The 19,964-nt window shown below is 44.1% G+C and overlaps 1 protein-coding gene across 1 annotated transcript; it reads right to left on the bottom strand.

Moving 5' to 3' along the window:
• Positions 1-530: 530 nt before the first annotated feature.
• LOC104318807 (protein spire homolog 1) lies at positions 531-18,213 on the bottom strand. The gene is made up of 16 exons (XM_069784749.1): positions 17,973-18,213; positions 17,138-17,169; positions 16,480-16,644; positions 15,605-15,730; positions 15,266-15,331; positions 12,194-12,391; positions 10,014-10,082; positions 9,402-9,531; positions 8,830-8,954; positions 7,387-7,462; positions 6,693-6,844; positions 5,386-5,511; positions 3,980-4,044; positions 3,111-3,138; positions 2,559-2,701; positions 531-1,396 (listed from the first exon to the last, which is right to left on the bottom strand). Exons 1-16 carry the CDS (start codon positions 18,211-18,213, stop codon positions 1,225-1,227), a joined length of 1,914 nt encoding a protein of 637 aa, XP_069640850.1. The 3' UTR covers positions 531-1,224.
• Positions 18,214-19,964: the final 1,751 nt, after the last annotated feature.

The raw sequence follows: 19,964 nt of genomic DNA, 5'->3' as shown, positions 1-19,964 counted from the left end.
GAAGAGGAACACTTGAACTTGCTCCAAAAGGAAGCACAAGCTCCAGCTTCCCCACATTCATTTACTTGCAGAGCTTGCCCAAACCTGCAAGTAGGTGTCAGCTTGCAGACAGGCAGTTTAGAGGAAGGAGAGTTGGGCCAGTGCAAGTCAGCTGGAGGTATTGACCCTTCTGGCAGTTTGGATGCAGACCTTGGGCTCAGCTTAAACATGTCTTTCTTCCCTTCTCTATCTAGAAGAGCTGGCCCTTCTCAGCCATTATTTTCTTCAGCATGACTCATTCCAACTACAAGTCCATTGTATCCTTCAACACTGTCTATCCAGGCCGTGCAAAACACACCAGGGAAAACTCTATCAGAGCACCTACACTCGTTCCATACAGGCAATTCCTGGGGAGAAACAGGAGAATCAAATATTCCATTTTTGGTTTTAATCACACAAAGAATTTACCAAAACATTCTTTATTTTTCTAGAATGTCATACGTTGTAATAGTCCATTTCAGCTCAGGGCAAAACGTAAGGCCAATAATACAAACAGCAAGAATATCTCAAGAACAACCATCTGCCCCTCAAGTGATGATGGCTTTGGGATATACTAGGTACTTCAGAGACATGCACCAGAAAGCTCTGGTGGCAAAGCACAGAGAGCACACAGAAAAAAAAACAAATCACAAGCTAGCTTCCAAAGCAAGCAGACTGAGCAAGCTGCCTGACAGACTTCACTACAGTGTTACAGGCATCACAGCAGTGAGTTTTAAGTGCTTTTTAGTGAGTTATCAGGAGGGAGTAAGTGTTTACAAAATGCATGGTGATGTGATCACATAACTGAGAGCCTCACTTTCCAAGCCTCTTGGGAATAGAGGTTTTGGGTTAAAAGTTTCCCCCTACTCATTACATAGGCTGAAGTCTGCTCAGCAATGAATGCAAACAGTGCCACAGAACAACGACAACTGCAGGTGCAAAGGAGGAAATGCTAGAGGCGTGATAGTGCTTCAACATTTATTTTCCCCAAAGACACATAAAAAGAATTAAAACAGTTCTAAAAACCACAAAGCTTTATAATACTTCACAATACATAAATACTAACTGTGCTTCCTGCTTAGACTAACCAGCAGGGAGGTCTTTTATTCAGGCCTTTATGTCAGTAGGTACATAAAGCTGTTTCATTTTCTTCAGGTACAGAACAAGTGACAAGACAAATGTATGGTGGAGCCATTCCAGTTTGGTTCAAGGCCAGGAAGTTCTCCTGAGAGGGATGCTCTGCTGTTGACTGGAAGCCATATTCAACAGACACTGCTCACATGGCATACAGATGTCTACAGTCAGCCAGTCTGCCATGGTCCCTGTGTAACAGCACAGAGGCTGTGCTAGGCAATGGGGTTCCAAAACAATGGGTACACTGGAGTGGGAGAGGGAAAAAGAAAAGCAGGAAAGTTGACCCAGGTTTCCGTTAGAGGTCATGGTGCTCTTCCACCCTTCCCCACATGTGATCCAACACTGCTAAGTGATTTAGCTAAATGCATTAGTTCAACAGAGCAGTCAGCTCCACTTAGGAAAGCTACTGAGCACCAGAACAGCTGCATTTACTGACACTTTCTCTCTATTGACAGTATGTCAGCCAAAGGACTAATGGGTATCTGTGATTGATCCAAAGTTATGGCCACATCCTTATGCTGTAGGATTTTTTTTTGCCAGCCTGAAGTATGGCAGTAATACAGTCACTCAGACCTCTTCTGCAGCACCTGCATTATAAGACAGACCAAACCACTGCCCCACACAGTTAACTTCAGTAGTCAACACTACCCCTGATTTTTGGCAACAGAAGTACAAGCCTTTGAACCAGAAACTGCTGTGACACTGTTTTGGCTACATTAAAGAACGGTCTCAGAGAGAAAAGACACCTGTTCCCCCAGTAGAACATATAATTAATTTGGAAAGAAGAGAACAGATAATGTATGTTTCCAGACCTAGATATTGCACTTATACCCACAAAGTCTGTCTTTTCCACTCAGAACTACCAAAAGCTCTTTTTGAAATAGTTCCCTTTCTGGGGACAAAAAAGAAAGGGTGTCTTTATGTGTGCAGAGGGACTAGGAAGCCATTTGTGGCATTACTCTTCAGTCAGTTATACCTGAGACCATTAGCATAGTTTATTTCTAGGTATAAAGGTGCTACTCCTGGGTTGTAGTGACAGACCCCCAGCTGTGGGGGATAGAATATAATGGGGTCTGGAAATCCTCATACAAATGAAGCTGTCACAAGGAACCTTCTATGTCTGGACTAACATGGACACTTCTGAATCCATGTCAGAAACCTGATAACTAAAAAGCAAAATGGATTTCAGAGCACCTACACATCCTCCCTTTTGGTCATCTAAAATCCACAATACTTCCAGAGAACTGTAGACTAGTTAGACCAGTGGCTAAACCAGCCATTCAGCATAACATTCAGCCGACCAGCATAATACTACATATTGCTGTCTGCATGTTTGTAGACCTGCATATACAAGTAACCGGTAATGTCTTTCAAGGTGAAAACACAGTATCCCTGTCCCAGCTTACCCAAAACGCTCCCAGTGCTCTATTTCATGCAGCAGCTCTGAGCTCTTCTGTTCCTGAGTAGCTGGGTCCTCCTCTTGGGAGAGTCTCAAAAGTTTTAGGAAGTGAAGTGGGAGATGTACACAGGTTCTGAAGGGCATGGACATCTAGAATCACAAGACAAGTCAGCTGAGTTCTCAGAGAAACACATCCTCCTCCTTAGCATGAAAATTTGCATGACATGCAATTGATTTATTGGTGCACTTAGAAGATAGCCATTAATGCAGTGAACTTTCTGACCCTTGTGTAAATACAGCACAGAGTAATCCCAACCACTTTACACAGGATGAAAGAGAGAGGAACCAGAGCTGTTTTAGCTGAGTATGACAAGAGACGTCTGTGGGACCCTGGCTGCTTTTGCACCTTGTAATATTCCCTCTTCTATTTTCTTAGAAACAAGCTAGAGGGTAGATTTGAGGTATCAGTGGATGAAGAAAAGCTTCCTATGACTAGGTGAGATGCAGGGAAAACAGAAAATGTAAAAAACCCATGTACTGTTGTAAAGACTAGACTTGCCTTGATGCAGCAGTCAGCGCAGACAACACTAAGAGGAAAAAAGTTCCCAGCATTATCATTTGAGTAAAGATCTGCAGATACCGATATTGCAGCTAAGGGTGACTTTCCCAAGTAAGTCTTAATTTGTGATTGTGGCACAATCACTTGATGGCAAAGTGAGCAAGCTTAGAACTCCCCTATACAGTTTCCCAGCCCTCCTATTTATCCTAGTTTAAATCATCTGAAATGTGTCAGCATCCATAGCTTGAAGGCTTTATCTGCAAAGGCCCTTTACTTTTCACCCAGCAGTACCACCAGACAGTTACTCAGTTCTCAGTGGTTGTTTACTTGTTGCTTGTAATCAATTCAGTGCTTCACCACTGCTTCAGATATATTTAAGTGAGCCTTAATGAGGCTGAAGTTCCTCTTTTCCTCTCCTATGATCAGAAAACCTCTGACAAATAGTGGATACAAGTAGGTCCAACACCTTTCCCAGTCACAGGGTCTGGAGTTTGCTTTTTCAGTCATCAGCAGAAGATTCTGGTGAAAAGTCTCTCCCAGAACCTGCTCATGCCCTTGACTAAAGTTAAATCCAACCTTTAGAGCAAAATGCAGAGAGTGACCTCTGAGAGAAATTGAATCTAATATTTGCACAGTAAATTTGGTTATTGCTATTAAGAGTTAAAATTGAGATACCACTTCAGAGGCAAGTTTTTCCACATCCTCTGCAGCTGTAGGCACTTCAGCCTGGCTTTTGCAGTAAGGCAAAACCAAACGGTTCACCAACCTGTTCCTATCCAGTACTACAACTGTTTGAATACCGAGTATTTTCAGCACTGTTCTTTCAACTATTTTCTCCCTCCTCATTCAGTCCTTTTGTACCAGCTCACCTGCTGCAGAGGTAACAGCTGTAAGGCCACTTCAGAAACATCTGCTTATGGCAGCTGAAACAGATCTGTGGAAAGGAAAGTTACTTGTGAATGCAAATGGGAAATATCTTTGTACCAACAGTATCCACTGCCTGCCAAAGAGCAAGCACATAGACCAACCTTCTAAAGGCTTTATATCCACATACAATAACAGAGGTCCAATAAAGGATAGCAGACACAGGAAATAAAAGCTAAAAAGGCAAAAAAAAAAAAAAGCCTTACTTGTAGGCCAGTGTTTTTATGATGCAGAGGTTTGGGGCAGCTGCCAGACAACAGGAGTTTAAAAAAAGGCTCTTGAGCAAACAATAGCTGTATTGTGCAAGAGTGTAACAGTAGCTAGTTAAGAGAGAGGGAAGAAGAGAGACATTCTTTGAGGTAGACTGCAGCAATCCCAAAGAGATTAAGTCAGGGCAAATTTGAATCCAATCCTGAAGCAAAAAATGAGTCATAAGGAAGCTGATGAGTCGCTTGAACTTTATAAAAAAGAACACATTCATACACAGCTGGCAGTCAGAAGTGATATTATCTTGAGAAGTAGAGCTTGAGAAAGCTAAAAAAACTTCAGCAGCAAGAACACAAAGAGGGTAAGAGAGCCATTTTAGAACAGGCAGAGAGCAGGCAAGTTAAAGCAGGGTTGGTAAGTAAGGTGAGAAGAAAACAAGGATTCACTCTCAGGAGCATCAGATAGACTGTGCAAGTAGCATAGCTCTGCTAGTAGAACCTTTGGCTCTGTCTATACTGCTAAATAAGTGAGGGCAAGATGCTGACCTCTAAGCCAAGTAGCACGGACTTCCTCACATCTGTGCTGCAAAGGGCTTGTACTCACAACATCTGCTCTAGAGGGGCTGGTTGCAACACTCCCTCTAAAGAAGACTTGGTGAAAAAGCCAGCAGTTAAGCAGAGTGGACAGCCAACAGTCCTGTGCTGCAGGTCATTCCCTGTCCTCATCTCCCCAACCTTTGTGTCCACTCAGCAAGGTGGTTTGAGTCAGCACAACTCAGGTGCGGGAGCCTGAGTTAAGAGCCCTCGTTTCACTGTTTAACAGTACCAAATCCCAATTAATTATTTTGTGATTTCAGAGCTGGCCAACAGTCATGGCAGTCAGCTCTCCTAGCGTGGAAGTAACAGACAAGAAGTATCAAGCAAAGGCTGCGTTACTTTCTAGGCAGTTTACAGCTTAACATTGATTAGAAGCCACCACAGCACAACTATTAAAAGATTTTTAAAGCCTAGCATCAATCTTGGATCAGCTGTATGAACAGGATAAGTTGAGGCAGAGTACCTCAGCATTTCAGCACTGAGGGCCATGAAGCCAGCCAGCTTTTGAAAAAGCAAGGACAGTACAAAGAAAAGGAAAGGAAACATACCTTTGCTCTTGGAAAGACACTATCACTGCCTCCTTGGAAGAAGCCTTGCCCTTCCAGCATCATCATTGCATATCTGGTTCCAATCAGCTCAGCAATGGTTGGCCACTTGGTAGAAGACGGACAGTCCTATCGAAAGACAGAAGTTAAGCATCAGAGAAAGCTGAAGGAAGCAGATATTTGGGGACATCATCCTCAAAATTGGGTCCCAAAAGGCTCAGGAGCATTTGTCCCCAAAACTCAGTTTTGCCAGTGATGGGGAATATGAGTTGACTCCTTGAGAATACTAGCAGAGCAACTACTACAGGGGTTTTAGCGGTTGCTATAGTTTTCAAGCAGCTTCTTGACACCTCATTAGGGAAGCAGGTCCCTCAGTCACCACAGTAGTTAATACCATCTCTAGAGCCAGTCTCTGGGGAATTCTACCCTTTGGTACAGACCACAGCACAGATGGCACCCTGGCCCCTCCTAGGTACAGGAACCCTTTCCACAGCACAACACTCTCTTGCCTTCTCTCTCCAAGACCCACAGGCCCCACAGAAATGGTAGCTGTGGTCTGGTAGTTGACCAAAAGAGACAACACTGCTTTTATCCCCAGGCGAGGAGTCCAACCCACCTGCATCCCGCACCACACTGCTGAACAAAGAGGTCACACAGAGTTATGCTCAGTTTAGAGACTTGCCAGGGAGTGGGGCAGGGAGGGATGCAAAAGGAAAGGAGGAGGCAAGGGCACAGCACACCTTGTCAGGGCAGAACAGGGTGAGGCCATGATTCAGAAGGTTGAACAGAAGCACACAAAACCCAGCATTGCTCCCACAACAGTCATTCAGAGCCCGACGACTTCAGTACCACATACATTTAAAAGTCACTGATGCTGTGCTATCTACATTTTGTCAACTACTTGTTCCCTTTACTGCAGTTTAAAGGATATTTGTGAACATATCAGAATCTAGAAAGAATGAGGGGAGATGGAGAAAGCAGGACAGTCCCACTGCCAACTATAGTCTGCTTGAGGAAGCCTTGATGGACACTTTAAAGTAATACAGTGGTATTTTTCTCTTCTTGTATGAGGAACAACTTTATTTCATATCATTCAAACTAGGAAGCCTCCACAAGGACACCGCAGCATCCAGTCTTCTCTTAAGCCATCTCCAAGGAAAGAATAATATCCCAACTTAAGATCAGTATACAATATGGCCTAAGGCAAAAACCACAGAACATGCTTACTGCTTGCACGAGGATCAAGGTGCAAGCTCTGGTCATTACCAGATGTATCAGACCAGGCTTGCTAGCTGACATGCCAGACTTACAAGTTCCTTGCTTTGAAGGCCTCTCTCTAAAGATTTGGACCTTCCTCTGTATGGAGGCAGCTGCTGTTGGCCAGCATTCAGGAAACTATTATGTTTAATATCTCCTAGTATGGGTGCACTCATGGGAGGATGTGTGCAATTTGCAGCAAGACCTGGATAGGAAGAGAGAGTTTTAGGGTGCAGAAAACCAACTGGCAGCTTCTAAGGATTCACCCCAAATGCTGAACGCTCAAGAGCACTACACTGCCTTCTGAAGGTAGCAAGGCTCACAGCTCCCCCCCATCAGCTCAGATCACAAAAAGCAGAGGTTACACTAATTATGCTTGTCAGTAGACAGTGATGAGGCTTCATTAGCACCATTTAGTTTAATAAAATCAAGTGATGCACTTTCTACTTGAACATTCAGAACACTCATTTAGCTTTTACTGTGAATTCCAGTTAGGCCTTTGGGGACATGCTATCATTGTTTTGGAGCTGCAGGAGCTCTACAAGCCTCAGTCAACTGCAGAGGAATGGTTTTCTAAGGGCACGTCCCCAGACTCCTTACTTAGTGTTGGAGCTTCTCCTGTAAAGTGTCTTCAGGTCATCAGAGAGAAAGTGTACAGTGAGCCCAACCAAAGGCTTTGGGAACCCTGCAGGCCATTGACTGTTCTTTTGTCACCTGGTTTACATGTGCAGCTAGAAGTACACTGACCTGTGCTGTTGCAGAACACTAGTGATGACCTGGTTGAGACAAGCCAGGTGCTGGAAGGCAGCTTGGGAGTGGTTTCCTGTAGGCCAGAGGACATTATGTTCTTTAGCTGCATATAAGACACCAAGCCCACTTCCCCAGGAGTGCTGCTGCTGCTGCTAAACAAAAGCCAGCATACCCAGGACTGACCAGAAATGTTCAAGGCTCAGCCAAAAGTGGAGCAGAGAGAGAAATCAATGTGGTACATTTAGCAACTTTATATTCCATTAAGTAATACCAAGTTAATTGCCCCCACAACCAGGAAGCTCCAGCCAAGTTAGTGAAATTTCAAATTCATCTGTTCTTTCTCTCACCCGAGTTCAATGCAGATACTAGTCCCAAAGCTTCATCTGTTCAAGAACCAACTTCACAAAATCCACCCTATATAACTATCAAGAGTACACTGGAACCATTTGGTTTTGGCTCCAGCTCACATGTAGCAACACCGGAGAACAGTTCAATGACTGTGCGCCGCTAACCCAATTCAAACCCAATGCTGTATCTCAACAGCATTGTTTCTAGCTTCTCTAGAAAAGCAGAAAACAAATTTGATTATATTAGTCTCCATATGAAGGTTCTTTAGTTTAGAAGCAATACATGAACCACAGGGTTCTCAAATGCTGAACATTCCTACAAGTAGCACAGACTTGTCCAAATATAGCTAAGATTTTTCTGCTTTTATTAATTCATATCCGTTTTCCTCAGTTAAGCAACTGCATTTCAGACAGAAATGTTTACAGAAAACAGATTCCTGTTTGTATGCCAGCGCATCTGTGCTAGACATGATGTGTTAGGGCTTCAGTTCTGTTCACAGAATTTCTGAATATGCTCAGACTGAATCCCAGAACCAAGCAGTCAAGCTTTTCATGATCAAGCCAGGAGTTAAAGAACCCAAAGACTATGTATCATGGTTTATTGAAGAGTGGTGCTCCCAAAATTGCTCCACAGGCAGAAGAGTGGGAATTGACCAGTGATGTTGCTTCCTGAAAATAAATCATTAAGTTTTCCTTCCACGAGCTCACATACCACATGAAATGCAAATATGTCAATACATCTAGCATCAAATGCCTCCCTGTGAGGTAAGAGTGTTTATAGTTCTGGCCCAAATTGGCCAAACTGCTATGCATATTAAAACTTCTGCAGGATCTAGTTTTAAGAAACCAGAGCAGACCATGGTTCTATAAGTTCTATGTGCAGTCATGCCACAAAAAGAAGTGTTTAAATACGGTATGAGCTTCTGTAGAGGAAAGGACTTCAATGAACCTAATAGTACCACATTCATTCACTTTTGAGAGACAAGATTGCCCACACTAGGATTTGAACCTGATGTTCCAGGCTATGTGTGCGTGCAGATCTAATACCTGAAGTACTTGTGCCTCTCCAGAGTCCTTTCATTTAAAGCCTTACCTGAACTCCTGGTCCCAGCTGCTGTGTTGTAGTGTTGACAGTTTTAAACTTGGTACTGGTGTCTTGGAAAGCTAAGAAACTATCGCTTGGAGATTTCAAGACAATATTTGGTGTCACAAGCATTTCTGCAGGGGAGAGGGGAAACAAAAACCCCCACGCAAACCAGTAAGATAAGACATTGTGCTGTGACAAGAAAATGACAAATTTGATACCCACACATCAGAATTTGATATTTGGCTAGACTTTGTCCTGGTAGTTACATCATTTTTTAGTTTTGCCTGATGGTCAAAATCCTGTTTTCTCACTTAGTAGACAGACAAATTTGAACATCCATAAAAAATAAAAGGTAAGTTGAAACATCTTTTGAGTCTTAATAAGCCACAAACAGATTTTCTAGAAAGAACTATTCTTATGCCATACCATTTCTATCACACAAAATTTGCATTCCCACCTCCCTTGCATTATACATGCTATAGAGAAGATAAGCGGGCTTTCATTTCAAAGGCCATCCATTATTTTTAGTCGATGCTGACTTCACTTGCATGCTTCACAGGTCACTTTGCAGCAGGTACCTTTGGGTCTGCTCCCATTTTCCCTTGCTGCTGCTGATCGAAGGTTCTGTGGTTGTTTTACTTCTGCCATGAGCTGTTCATGCCAGCTGGACTCGCATGGCACACACTCTTTCAGCTTCCTCTCCAGCACCTGCAGGCAAAGCATAGCACCAGAAAGAGCCAGTGGATAGAGCAAGGAGACCAGTGGTGACAGAACTACTCCTTCAACAATGGCACTGTTTTACAAGTGCTTCTCACTCAGGAGTGCACTGGGCCTTGCACACAAGAGACACATGACAGAACCTTTAGATAATGCATGGTAGAATACTTTAGCAACTCTCAGATTTGAAACTGAGAACTCCAGGATTGCTTTCAGGACCACAAAATGTTCTAAATGGAAGAAGCAGCAAAGGAAGTAGGGAGACTGATTATCTTTCTCCTATGATGATGTCACCTCCCATTTTCCTAGCCTCATGTTTTGGCAGGAGGGTGTGCCCAAAAGTATGGTTAATATATCCCCCTCCCAAATCCAAACCAGTAGCTAAGACATTAGCTCTATATTCATAGAAACTGTCCTGTCAACTCCAGACTTATCTTGTTTTGCTATATTAGAGGCAGCACCAGGTCACCTACAGGCTTTAGATGAGACCTGGGGGCAGCTACATCAGCTTTGGGGGTCCTGTGGTTTTGCTCGATGATCACCTGAAAGAGCAGAAATGATGCTTCAGCAATAGTTCTTCCTCTACTCCTGGTACACCCTCCCACTCAGTGACACAGTGAATGTTTCAAGTCAGGATTTGGGAATGGGGGAGGTAGGGAAGGCATAACAAAGCTGAGTTGGGAAGTGTAGAATGATGATGTTTACCCACGTGGGTTTTTGGTAGAGACAGATTTGCCTGCAGCAAGCTAGAGGCAATCAGAAATGCTGCACAGCCTTCTGAGACTTGCACAAGAAGCATACAGCCTTCTAGCCCCAGCACCTCATGAACTGCTCCAAGAAGCCACTGGAAAACGTTGTACTCAAGATTTTAATGTCAGGAGTGATCCTGACAAGCACCATGGTCACATCACATTCATCAGTGAGAACTCAGCTCCAGGGAGGTGAATAACTGAATGGGTTAACAAGACTGTAACGAGAACTGTTGCGGCAGGCAGCTGTATGCATAAGCTAGAGTCCCAGAGACTGGCTTACAGCCCTACATAAAACTAGGAATAATAACAAGATAGAATTGCAGGGCAGGTATTCATGTGAGGCAGACTGTCTCTCTCATCAAGCCCTGTGCTTGCTGCATAGAGGAGAACTGACCAAAAAGTCACATTGCACATGCATGTCTTTAGCTGCCTTGTTCACTTACTCTAATTTGAGGCTATGCCATTTACTTTCCCTGTGTGTACAACTTCAGAACACGTGGGAGTGCAGGTAGAACAACCCTACAGCTTCCCACACTAGCTGTGCTTTCATTCATTTGCAAATTAGACCACTGTTTGCTAGAGAGGCTTTAAAATAGCTTTGCAGATGGGGAAATCCTCATTTAAGAGCTTTCACAAAGACCTGAGCAGTAGCACTCTACGCTTTCTTCTAGCATTTCTGACTACTACTCTTCAAACATGTTTGTGCTTCTCATCGACCACAGAAAAAAGATTAAAAAAAAAAAAGAAAAAAGAAAATCAAGACCCAGTTCATCCTGCCACCTTGAGTTACAGTTCTGTACTGCACAGTGCATTGATACACAGTACATCGTAACTACTTGTGTTCATTGCAAGGTATTGTCTCCTTTCTACTACTATTCATTTATATACCAATCAAGATATCATCTCCAGAGAAATGTCATAGCCTTATCTGAAGGCTGGAGCCACAGTCAAGACAAGCAAGAGCTGGGGTGTTAGAGAAGTGCATGGTTTAGCTGAGGCTTTTAAACCCTCTGCACTCTAGCAGCGCCAACAAGGAGAAAAAAGCTGATGTCTATTGTGGTATGCAAAGTTTTCACTTTTTAAAATATCGCTTTTTATTGCAAGTAGAGTCGTGTCTCATCTTCTGCCAAGACGTCTGTTTGCAAAGCATGCCAATGCCACAAAGCCTTATGCCAATGTTTTAGATCTGCTCATCATTCCCAGCTCAAGCTGCAGCAAGCTAACAGAATCACAAGCTTTTAGAGACACCCCAGACATTTTTGTATCTGGTCATCTTCAGCAACCATCCACATTGCTGGAAACCCCTTACTACTTGAGTCAGCACAGCAGATGCCCCTGGAACAGGGTCAGCTTTTTTGACCCTGACTAAACTCCTGCAATAGCTCATGTACACTGCCTAGAGGCCTCTGCCTCAGGCTGAGCAAAGGACTCGCTTAGAAGTGCTTTTGCACTTGCACACATCCAACAACATCCAAGAAGGCAAGGAAACTAGTAATAGATGCCAGGCACAACCCAGCTCAAGGAGCCTGGAAGGACACAAGCATCCAAGGTGGAAAGCATAAGCAGGCAAGGGTCTGTTTCATGAGACTGTTGTGTGCAAGGCAGCATAATTGCTGCAGGGAAGAGAGTGGCTGACCCCTGGAGGGAGAAAAAATTTACCATCCAACTTCATGAATGCATGGCTACCCCTGACTTAAAAAGTTACCGGATGTGAAGCACTTGGGTGGACAAACAGGGTGATCTAATGTTGAGCTGCAGCTGAAAGGGCGACCCAGGCACTTCTGGACTTGGAAGTACCTTTGACAAAGACAGGCTTTTGGAGAAAAGGTCTCAACAAATACTGCTTAGAAATGAGGTACAACAGGTGCTTTCAAAGTTGTCCGTTGACGCTAGTCACTCACCTTCCGAAGGGTGTACCTCTTGTGCTGAATATCATCCAAAAGCAATTCATAGGGAGAGCGGATACATTCTTTTGGAGACACGTGACACTGTGGTCGCTCAGTGGCCTTGCGCAGCCTCACACCATTCTGTAGTTCACGGATGATGCTGGGCCACAGGGATGCCTTGGAGAAACCAGAGAGGGCCAAGTCAACAGCTGGCTAGAAAGCACAGAGCAGCATCCTCTCCCTTCATGTAATAGGGCACACTTAGCAACTGAACTAATTCAGAAACAGGGAACTGTGTCCTCAACACCCCCTTCAACTCACTTCTAGATCAGGGCACAGTACCAGCACAGAGAATTGCTTCTCTTTGCAGAAGTTAATTTACAATGATGGATCTGCGAGCTGGCTTGCCAGGTTCATTCCCAAATTTTGTCATTAACTTTATAAACGTACTTCAGCAAAACACAGCTTCTGCTGCCAGGTAGCTAGACCCATTTTCTTGAGTACCTACTTCCTGCAAGTGCTCCAGGTGCCAGACTTTTTTCATATTATTGGATCCTAGGAAACACTGGGAATGAAATCCCAAATCTTACCACTAAAAGCCTCGGAACTTTCAGAAAACAACCAACCAAGGGCTGAAGGGCCCACAGACAAAAGAGGAGGATAAGGGGACAGGGATCTCCTACTTAAACCTTCACAGCAGCATATATTAGCAGTTTCAGCCTGGAGGTACAAGCTGGTAACTGACATCTGCTCATCCTGATCCTGTATTAATATCTGAGGATGCTCAGGCATGCAGTATAACCCAACAAAAGTTAAAGACAGGAAAAAAATAATCAACTTGATAGCATGTTTAGACAACATTGTAATGGAAGTGCTAAGTCAACAGCTTATCTGGATCCCAACGGCAAATTGAGTAAGAACAAGTGATTGTATTATAAACAGTGAAAGGGAAGCAAAACATTTTAGAAAACTGCCTCAGAACAAAGTTTCTGACTTAGACTCCTCTCCCTTTTCCACCTGCAGTCTGAAACATCTTCTCTCAACTTATCCCTTCAGATATCTTGGTATAATATCAGAAGAGTCTTGTACAAACTCTGACTGATGGCTGCCTTCAAGGAGATAGATTTTTTTTCTTGGATGTTTTTAGCCTGGCTTTGGTACAGTCATACCTCAACTCCAGAGAACTAGAACTGTCAAAGAGTGACCATATACTAGCCATATCTCCTAGACTATATTTATTATTGTATAGGAGAACACACAAAAGTCTCTGGGCAAACTGATCAGTATTAGAGGCCTTTGAAATAGCTTATCCTGACCTATTTGCACTTCCTAGAGTTGTATTTCACACAGTGACAGAACTTGACTGAAAGATATGACCTGAAGAGAGACTTCTATACTGTACTATTGCCACATTAGTTTCAGGACAAGAATTGCCTTCAGCTGGCCATTTCAGAGCAACTTGTACACCCAAAACATTTTTTCAGATATAGGTCAGTCATACTTTTCTTTCCCTACTGACTGGATCACTGCAATTATTCTACTTGGGCAATCCCAGGTATTGTCAAACTCCACATAAACTTCCCACACCTTGGCAATACAACACGAAATGCTGCAACACTCCAAACATATTGCATTCAGTTCAACAGATGAGTGGTAAGACAGTTGTGTTCTTAAGAGGTCTCACTGCTTAGATTTCAAGGTGAAGATTGTCTTGTGACATGTACGGATAAGCTCTGCTGAAACCGTACAACCCTGCACACTATCAGGCTGTGGTCTATGTTTCAGAAGGCCTGTTTTGTAGCAGTCAACATGCAAAAGTGCGGTCCATAGAGAGCATTAGCTGCTTGGCACCACTCAAGGCATCAGCTCTAATCTGTGGGATCCCAGTGAAGTTGGCATCCCAGTTATTTTAAACTCAAGAGTTTGTCAGAGCGATGCAATCAATTGGTGCTTAGGGACTTGGAAACTAGAGGCAGAGGATTTGCAACAGACATCCTGCTTTTGGAATTCATGTCTCCTGAAGGAGCAGAGGCCAAATACACTGGCCTTCAGGCCACACGGCAAAGCCCATGTATTTATTCATGTATTCCCTGCAGAAAAGAGCTATAGCAGTTGATGAGTTTGTGGTTTGAGATAGCTTGCCAGTTTATTTTAATAGATCACAAAATTGAGAATATGCCCAAACACACATTTCACAAACATTTTCATACGAATAGTTTGAGCACGCTTCAAAGCAAGTGCTATTTAGACAAAGGGAGCAAGCCCACAAGTCTCTCGGGGCTTGCTGTTTGTCTCCACAGACTCCAGACTACAGTGCATTTGTTTATGCTGGGCAGAGCTCCAGCCAGAAGAGCTATTTGTTTCTGATTAAGCCCTGACTGTGTAGGGCCTTGAAAAGAACAGAATAAGTTGCTTTCTCTGCCCCAAACACACAGTCCAAGATCTATGGAAGGACAGAATGGAAAGACAAGAAAGGCAGTGAGCAGAAGGTAGGAGCTACATCAACCTCACCCTCCTTCACCCCTTTGTTTGAGCTGCTGGAGCTGCACAACCACAAAGATGGACAGGGCTACTGGCCATCAGTCCCCTCCAGCCCTGAACCAGCACAGACCCCACATAAGAGTGAACTAGTCCACCCCAGTACCACCACCAACAAAACAGTTTTCTGGGAGTTTTCAGTGCAGGTACCAGAAAGGAACAGATTGCTTTTGGCAGGTGTCAGTTTCTGCCAAGAGCTAGAGTTTGGGGCTCATTTGCAGGAAGAAACAGCCTGAGTAACTACTTGTAGACACTTACTCCAAAGACTGCCTCCAACTTCATTTTTAGAAGTGGTTTAAGTTGAACCACAAAGACAATCTTTGTGTAGAATAAATGTCTGCATGAGGTTAACACACAAAATAGTTTAACTTCAGGTTCACTCCCCAGCTTGTTTTGCAGACAAGTCTTTAACTACTTAAGCTCTTGAACAACCTAAGAAATTTAATTTGTGTTCAAGCTCTACTTTTCATAGAAGTCAATGGAAAGACTCAGAGACCCAAGGTAGACAAAAACCCCAATCTCCCATAATGAAGAAATTAAATCCCTTACCCAGTGTTTTTCCTTCTTCTGAAGGGGATTTTCCACCAAAGCTTCCACATCCATTTTCCTCAGACTCTGAGAAGCAAGCACATGAGGTCATTACCTTGCACTCCTCAGTGATTTCCTGTCTATCCAGTATGAATTAATAATATTAATCTGAAAAGCCCCAAACACCCAAACTTTCAAAAGCTACCATAAATTACTAATATGGTGTGGAGACAACAGCATTTCACATAGTGAAAATAGACCTTCAGCTAGGCACTCCATTTCTAGTGGAATGGGAAGGTTACTTTAGAACTAGGTGAGTGTGTGAAGGGAATAGCAAGCTAAGGGGTGATCCAAATGTACCTCTTTGGAGGTCTGGATGATGGTCACAAGCTTCTGAAGTTCCATGTATTCAGTAAACAGACTCCTACAGGTCTTTTCATAATGGCTGATAGCCTCAGAAGGCCTGGACAAGTGCTCCTCGCAGGCCTGAAAGAAGTACAGCTATTTAAAAGAGATCTTGAAATGAAAAAACATGGTAGGATGGAATAAAGCAAGATTCAATTTTCTCAATCCATGGCTAAAAAACATCTTCCTCACAGCCCCCTGGTATCTTTTTTTTCTATTGCAGATGCAGAGAAACAAAGCAAGATGTCCAATCTTACATGTACAATAATGTAAGTAGCTATATAATTTATATATCTTCTCCATAAGGTGTGCTTTGAAATAACTACCTGGAAGGGGAAGTCTCCAGTGCAGACAAAGCACAAAAAACCACAGCAGGTGGAGTCACTTGCTCTGTTCTTTTCCCCTGCCCTGATCAGATAGAGGGATGGGAAGTTTCTCATACCTTTAAATTATGGTTGAGAGGAAAGTGTTTGAGTTGAGATATTCAAATCCCAGCTCTTGCAGAAACGATGAATACGATGAACAAGTGACTTTTTTTAATATCCATAGTCTTCTAAGTATCAAATTTGGAGACTATGTACAGAAGGACTTTGTACACATGGCTGTGTGAAAGCCATGCTCAGTCTTCCTTCTTCATTCTTTTCCATAGGCACCTGCACACATCTAATATGGTTTTGCCTTTTCCCTCTGATGGGAAGGCCACGTGCTCCCTCTATGTCCTCCAACAAGCTACCCAGCTTTTTCCTGGAAATGGTCTTGCCCCTTGGTTAACAGCATTGTTCCATCAACTCCTCTAAGCTGCTATATTTACTAAGTGGGAAGAAGGAAACCTTGATAACATCCTGCAGAGTGACCACTGGTTTCATTGCCTCATCATCCAGTTTCAACATGAGGCACAGCAGTTTCTCCAAAGGATCGCTCAGTTCTCGCTCCACTTGGCTGTCGATTCCCCAGTCCAGGGCTTCATAGATCACCATTCCCAAGTACTCCAACAGCTGCAGACAGAGACCAAGAAAGCAGTGCAGCACAAAGCATTGTGGAGAACTTCACAGCTCTCACTTTTCCAGCCATGTGCATGCCCTCCCCTGCCCCTCAGGGCTCAGCACATCTCAGGATGAGAAGGGCCCAAAAGGCAGCTAGATGCTCATCAGGTAGCCCGAGATACTCCCTAAATAAGCTGTTTTAAGATTTTTTAAATGCCCTTATCTAGCACCTCTAAGTTATCTCTTCTTAAGACAAAAAGACTGTGGGCTATTCCACAGTAGGCAGCATCTGCGCACATTGTTTCCTAGTCCCATTGTCTTATGTGAGTTCAATCCTAGCATTTTGCTTCATTTTCCAGATTGCAGGGGACAGGGTCACTTTCACAGGGCACAGCAAATTTAAGCACCTTGATAGTTTCCAAAGACATCTGCATCTCCTTAGCTGGCCTTCTGCTACAGCAGAATTATACCTGCACACATAACGAAGGTAAAGATGCAGGCTTACCTTGTCCTCTGACTGCTGAACACTGCCAACATCTGAAACAGAAAAAAGAGGGGAGGGGGAGAAAGACAACTGCATAGGCATTGATAAAGAGCTTTTAGAATCCCTGTCAAGAGAGAGAAACAGGAAGAATTCTTGGTAATAAGGAAACAAACCCCCCTTACTAATGTCAGTCCCACCTGGGGAAAGTAGGCCTATATTCGGGGACTCCTGGAAAGCAACACGGGATACTCTTATTGTGAGCATTAGCCCCAAACTAGCTGCTACTGGGTACTTTTTTTGTTTGCTAATAGATATCTAACTGCAAGGAAGGCACTGGATCTTTGTCTTCATTCTTTATTACCCGCTCTTGTCCCTGAAGAGTTAGCCTAGCATTGACCTTTACAGCAGTGCAAGCAAGCAGTGCATAAGACAAACTGTTGCCACTTGCTGGCTACACATAGTGACAAAAGAGGGAAACTGTCAATCATAGATCTGTCATGAGAGTTACTATAACAAAGGACCTAACTATACATTGGAAGATGAACAGAGCAGGACATATAATAAAGCCCCAAACTATTTATTTCAAATAACGTAAGTGGTAACAAACTTTCATCCCAGCTATTCCCTAGAACCAAATGACTCACTAGAGCACTATTAGAAAAATTACTAGGCCATACATCTGTATTACCACTCATCTACAGTCCTTTGAAATTAAGTATAGCCAGCAGAATAGCTTCATGACAACATACAGAGAGAGGAGAGGGGGAAAAAAACCCAAACAACTCCCCACTTTGTCCCCACATTTCAGCCTGTTACAGGAACAGCCCTTGGCATCCACAGCTACCTATGCTCTTACCGGACTTGTGGTACACCTTGAACGAACCAGTACCATCAGCATGGATAAAGATGCTTCCAGGACCTTTTATGAATACAGAATGGAGCGGTGAGCACAGCCCCTGAGCCAACTGCTCCATTTTACGGCAACACTGAAAGCAGACAGCCCAGGCTTGCTCCTCACTTATAGGATGTTCAAAACACCTCAGAATCTCAGCTAGAGAGACCTTTGTGATCCTCTGCTCACACCGTGGAGGCTCCATTTTCACCTTTACCACTCATCTCCACTCTTAGCCTAGGAAGTTTAACACCCCCCCTTTCCACAACAAGCAAGTGCTCTTCACAGCCGTTTATCAGTTCTGCCTCTTGGTTTGCTCTCACCTCTCTTCCCCACAGGTGTGATCATTAATGCCAATTTTGCTCTATATTTTTAAAGGGACATCACTTTAATCTGTATTTGTATGAGACTCCTTGAAAGAAAACAGAAAGCGTACAACGAAATGCAATCTAAAGAGAAGATAAGACTGTACAAAAATTATGCTCAATTTAACTCCACTGTATTAATTGGAATACCAATGTTGGCAGGTAAGAAATGAGTACATTGAACCTCAGGCAGAGAGGGAAGGAGACAGGAAATAATGTCTTATACTCAGAGGAGAACTCACAGAAGACCACAAAAATGCAACCCATTTGATGGGAAATTATTCTGGGAGTACTAATACATTACAGCAATCAACTCCACAGGGCACCTGCATCCACCACAGGCCCCACTCCTGCCTGGCCTTGACCCTTTGGCCCTGCCACAGCAAATACCAACAGCTGGGGCTGGGAGCAACATGTGCAGAGACCAGGTAGGCCAGATGGGCACCCAGGGCAAGGGCAGCAAGGCCCGTGTGTCCTGGTTTCAGCTGGGATGGAGTTAATGTTCTTTCTAGTAGCTGGTATAGTGTTATGTCTTGGATTCAGTATGAGCAGACTGTTGATAACACACCGATGTTTTCAGTTTTTGCCAAGTAATGTGTAGACTAAGTCAAGGATTTTTCAGCTTCTCATGCCCAGCCAGCAAGAAGGCTGGAGGGACACAAGAAGTTGGGAGGGGACACAGCCAGGGCAGCTGACCCGAACTGGCCAAAGGGATATTCCATACCGTATGATGTCATGCCCAGCATATAAAGCTGGGGGAAGGAAAAAGGAAGGTGGGGTACGTTCAGACTTATGGTGTTTTGTCTTCCCCAGGAACCATTATGTGTGATGGAGCCCTGCTTTCCTGGAGATGGCTGAACACCTGCCCGCTGATGGGAAGTGGTAAATGAATTCTTTGTTTTGCTTTGTTTGCATGTGCGGCTTTTGCTTTACCTATTAAACTGTCTTTATCTCAACCCACCAGTTTTCTCACTTCTACCCTTCTGATTCTCTCCTCCATCCTGCTGCGGGGGGAGTGAGCAAGTGGCTGTGTGGGGCTTAGTTGCCAGCTGGGTTTAAACCACAACACCCTTCCTTGTTCAAAATGCAATACAAATTGCTACTGGTGTGAAGTAAGTTATTGTTGTGGTTTAACCAGGACAGTTACCCAGCTTTTTTTTTGCACGTTGGGCTCTGTATGTGCGTGATGTGATGGGAGGGGACGGCTGCATGGCTTGTGACGGGGGTCACCCCCTGAACAATTCTATTGCAGGGGTCCTCAGCTGCTGCCCCGCTGCCTCTGAACGGCCCGAACTCCCGGGGCAGATGCTGAAGAACCGCGAGGTTTAAAAAGTGTGAATACCACTCCTATTTCTTTCCCTTCCCACTTCTGACGTTTTGGGAATGCAGTGCGCCAGGCACGCCCCGGGCCTTGGAGAGGTGTCCAGGCCAGTGTGCCCCGGCATCTCCGGGCCATGTGGTGGGTGCTCACAGGCAACACGACCGGGGGGGCTCACACCCGGGCCGTGTTTTTTGGGCTGCCCCGTGGCCTTTACCCTGCCCCAGGCATCAGCCGTGCCACGGTGCTTGGCCGGGACCCCGAAAGGGGCTT

Source organism: Haliaeetus albicilla, chromosome 6 (assembly GCF_947461875.1).
Source record: "Haliaeetus albicilla chromosome 6, bHalAlb1.1, whole genome shotgun sequence".
NCBI lineage: Eukaryota > Metazoa > Chordata > Aves > Accipitriformes > Accipitridae > Haliaeetus > Haliaeetus albicilla.
Note: the sequence above shows the minus strand (reverse complement) of the source record. Positions and strands in the feature narration are given on the sequence as shown.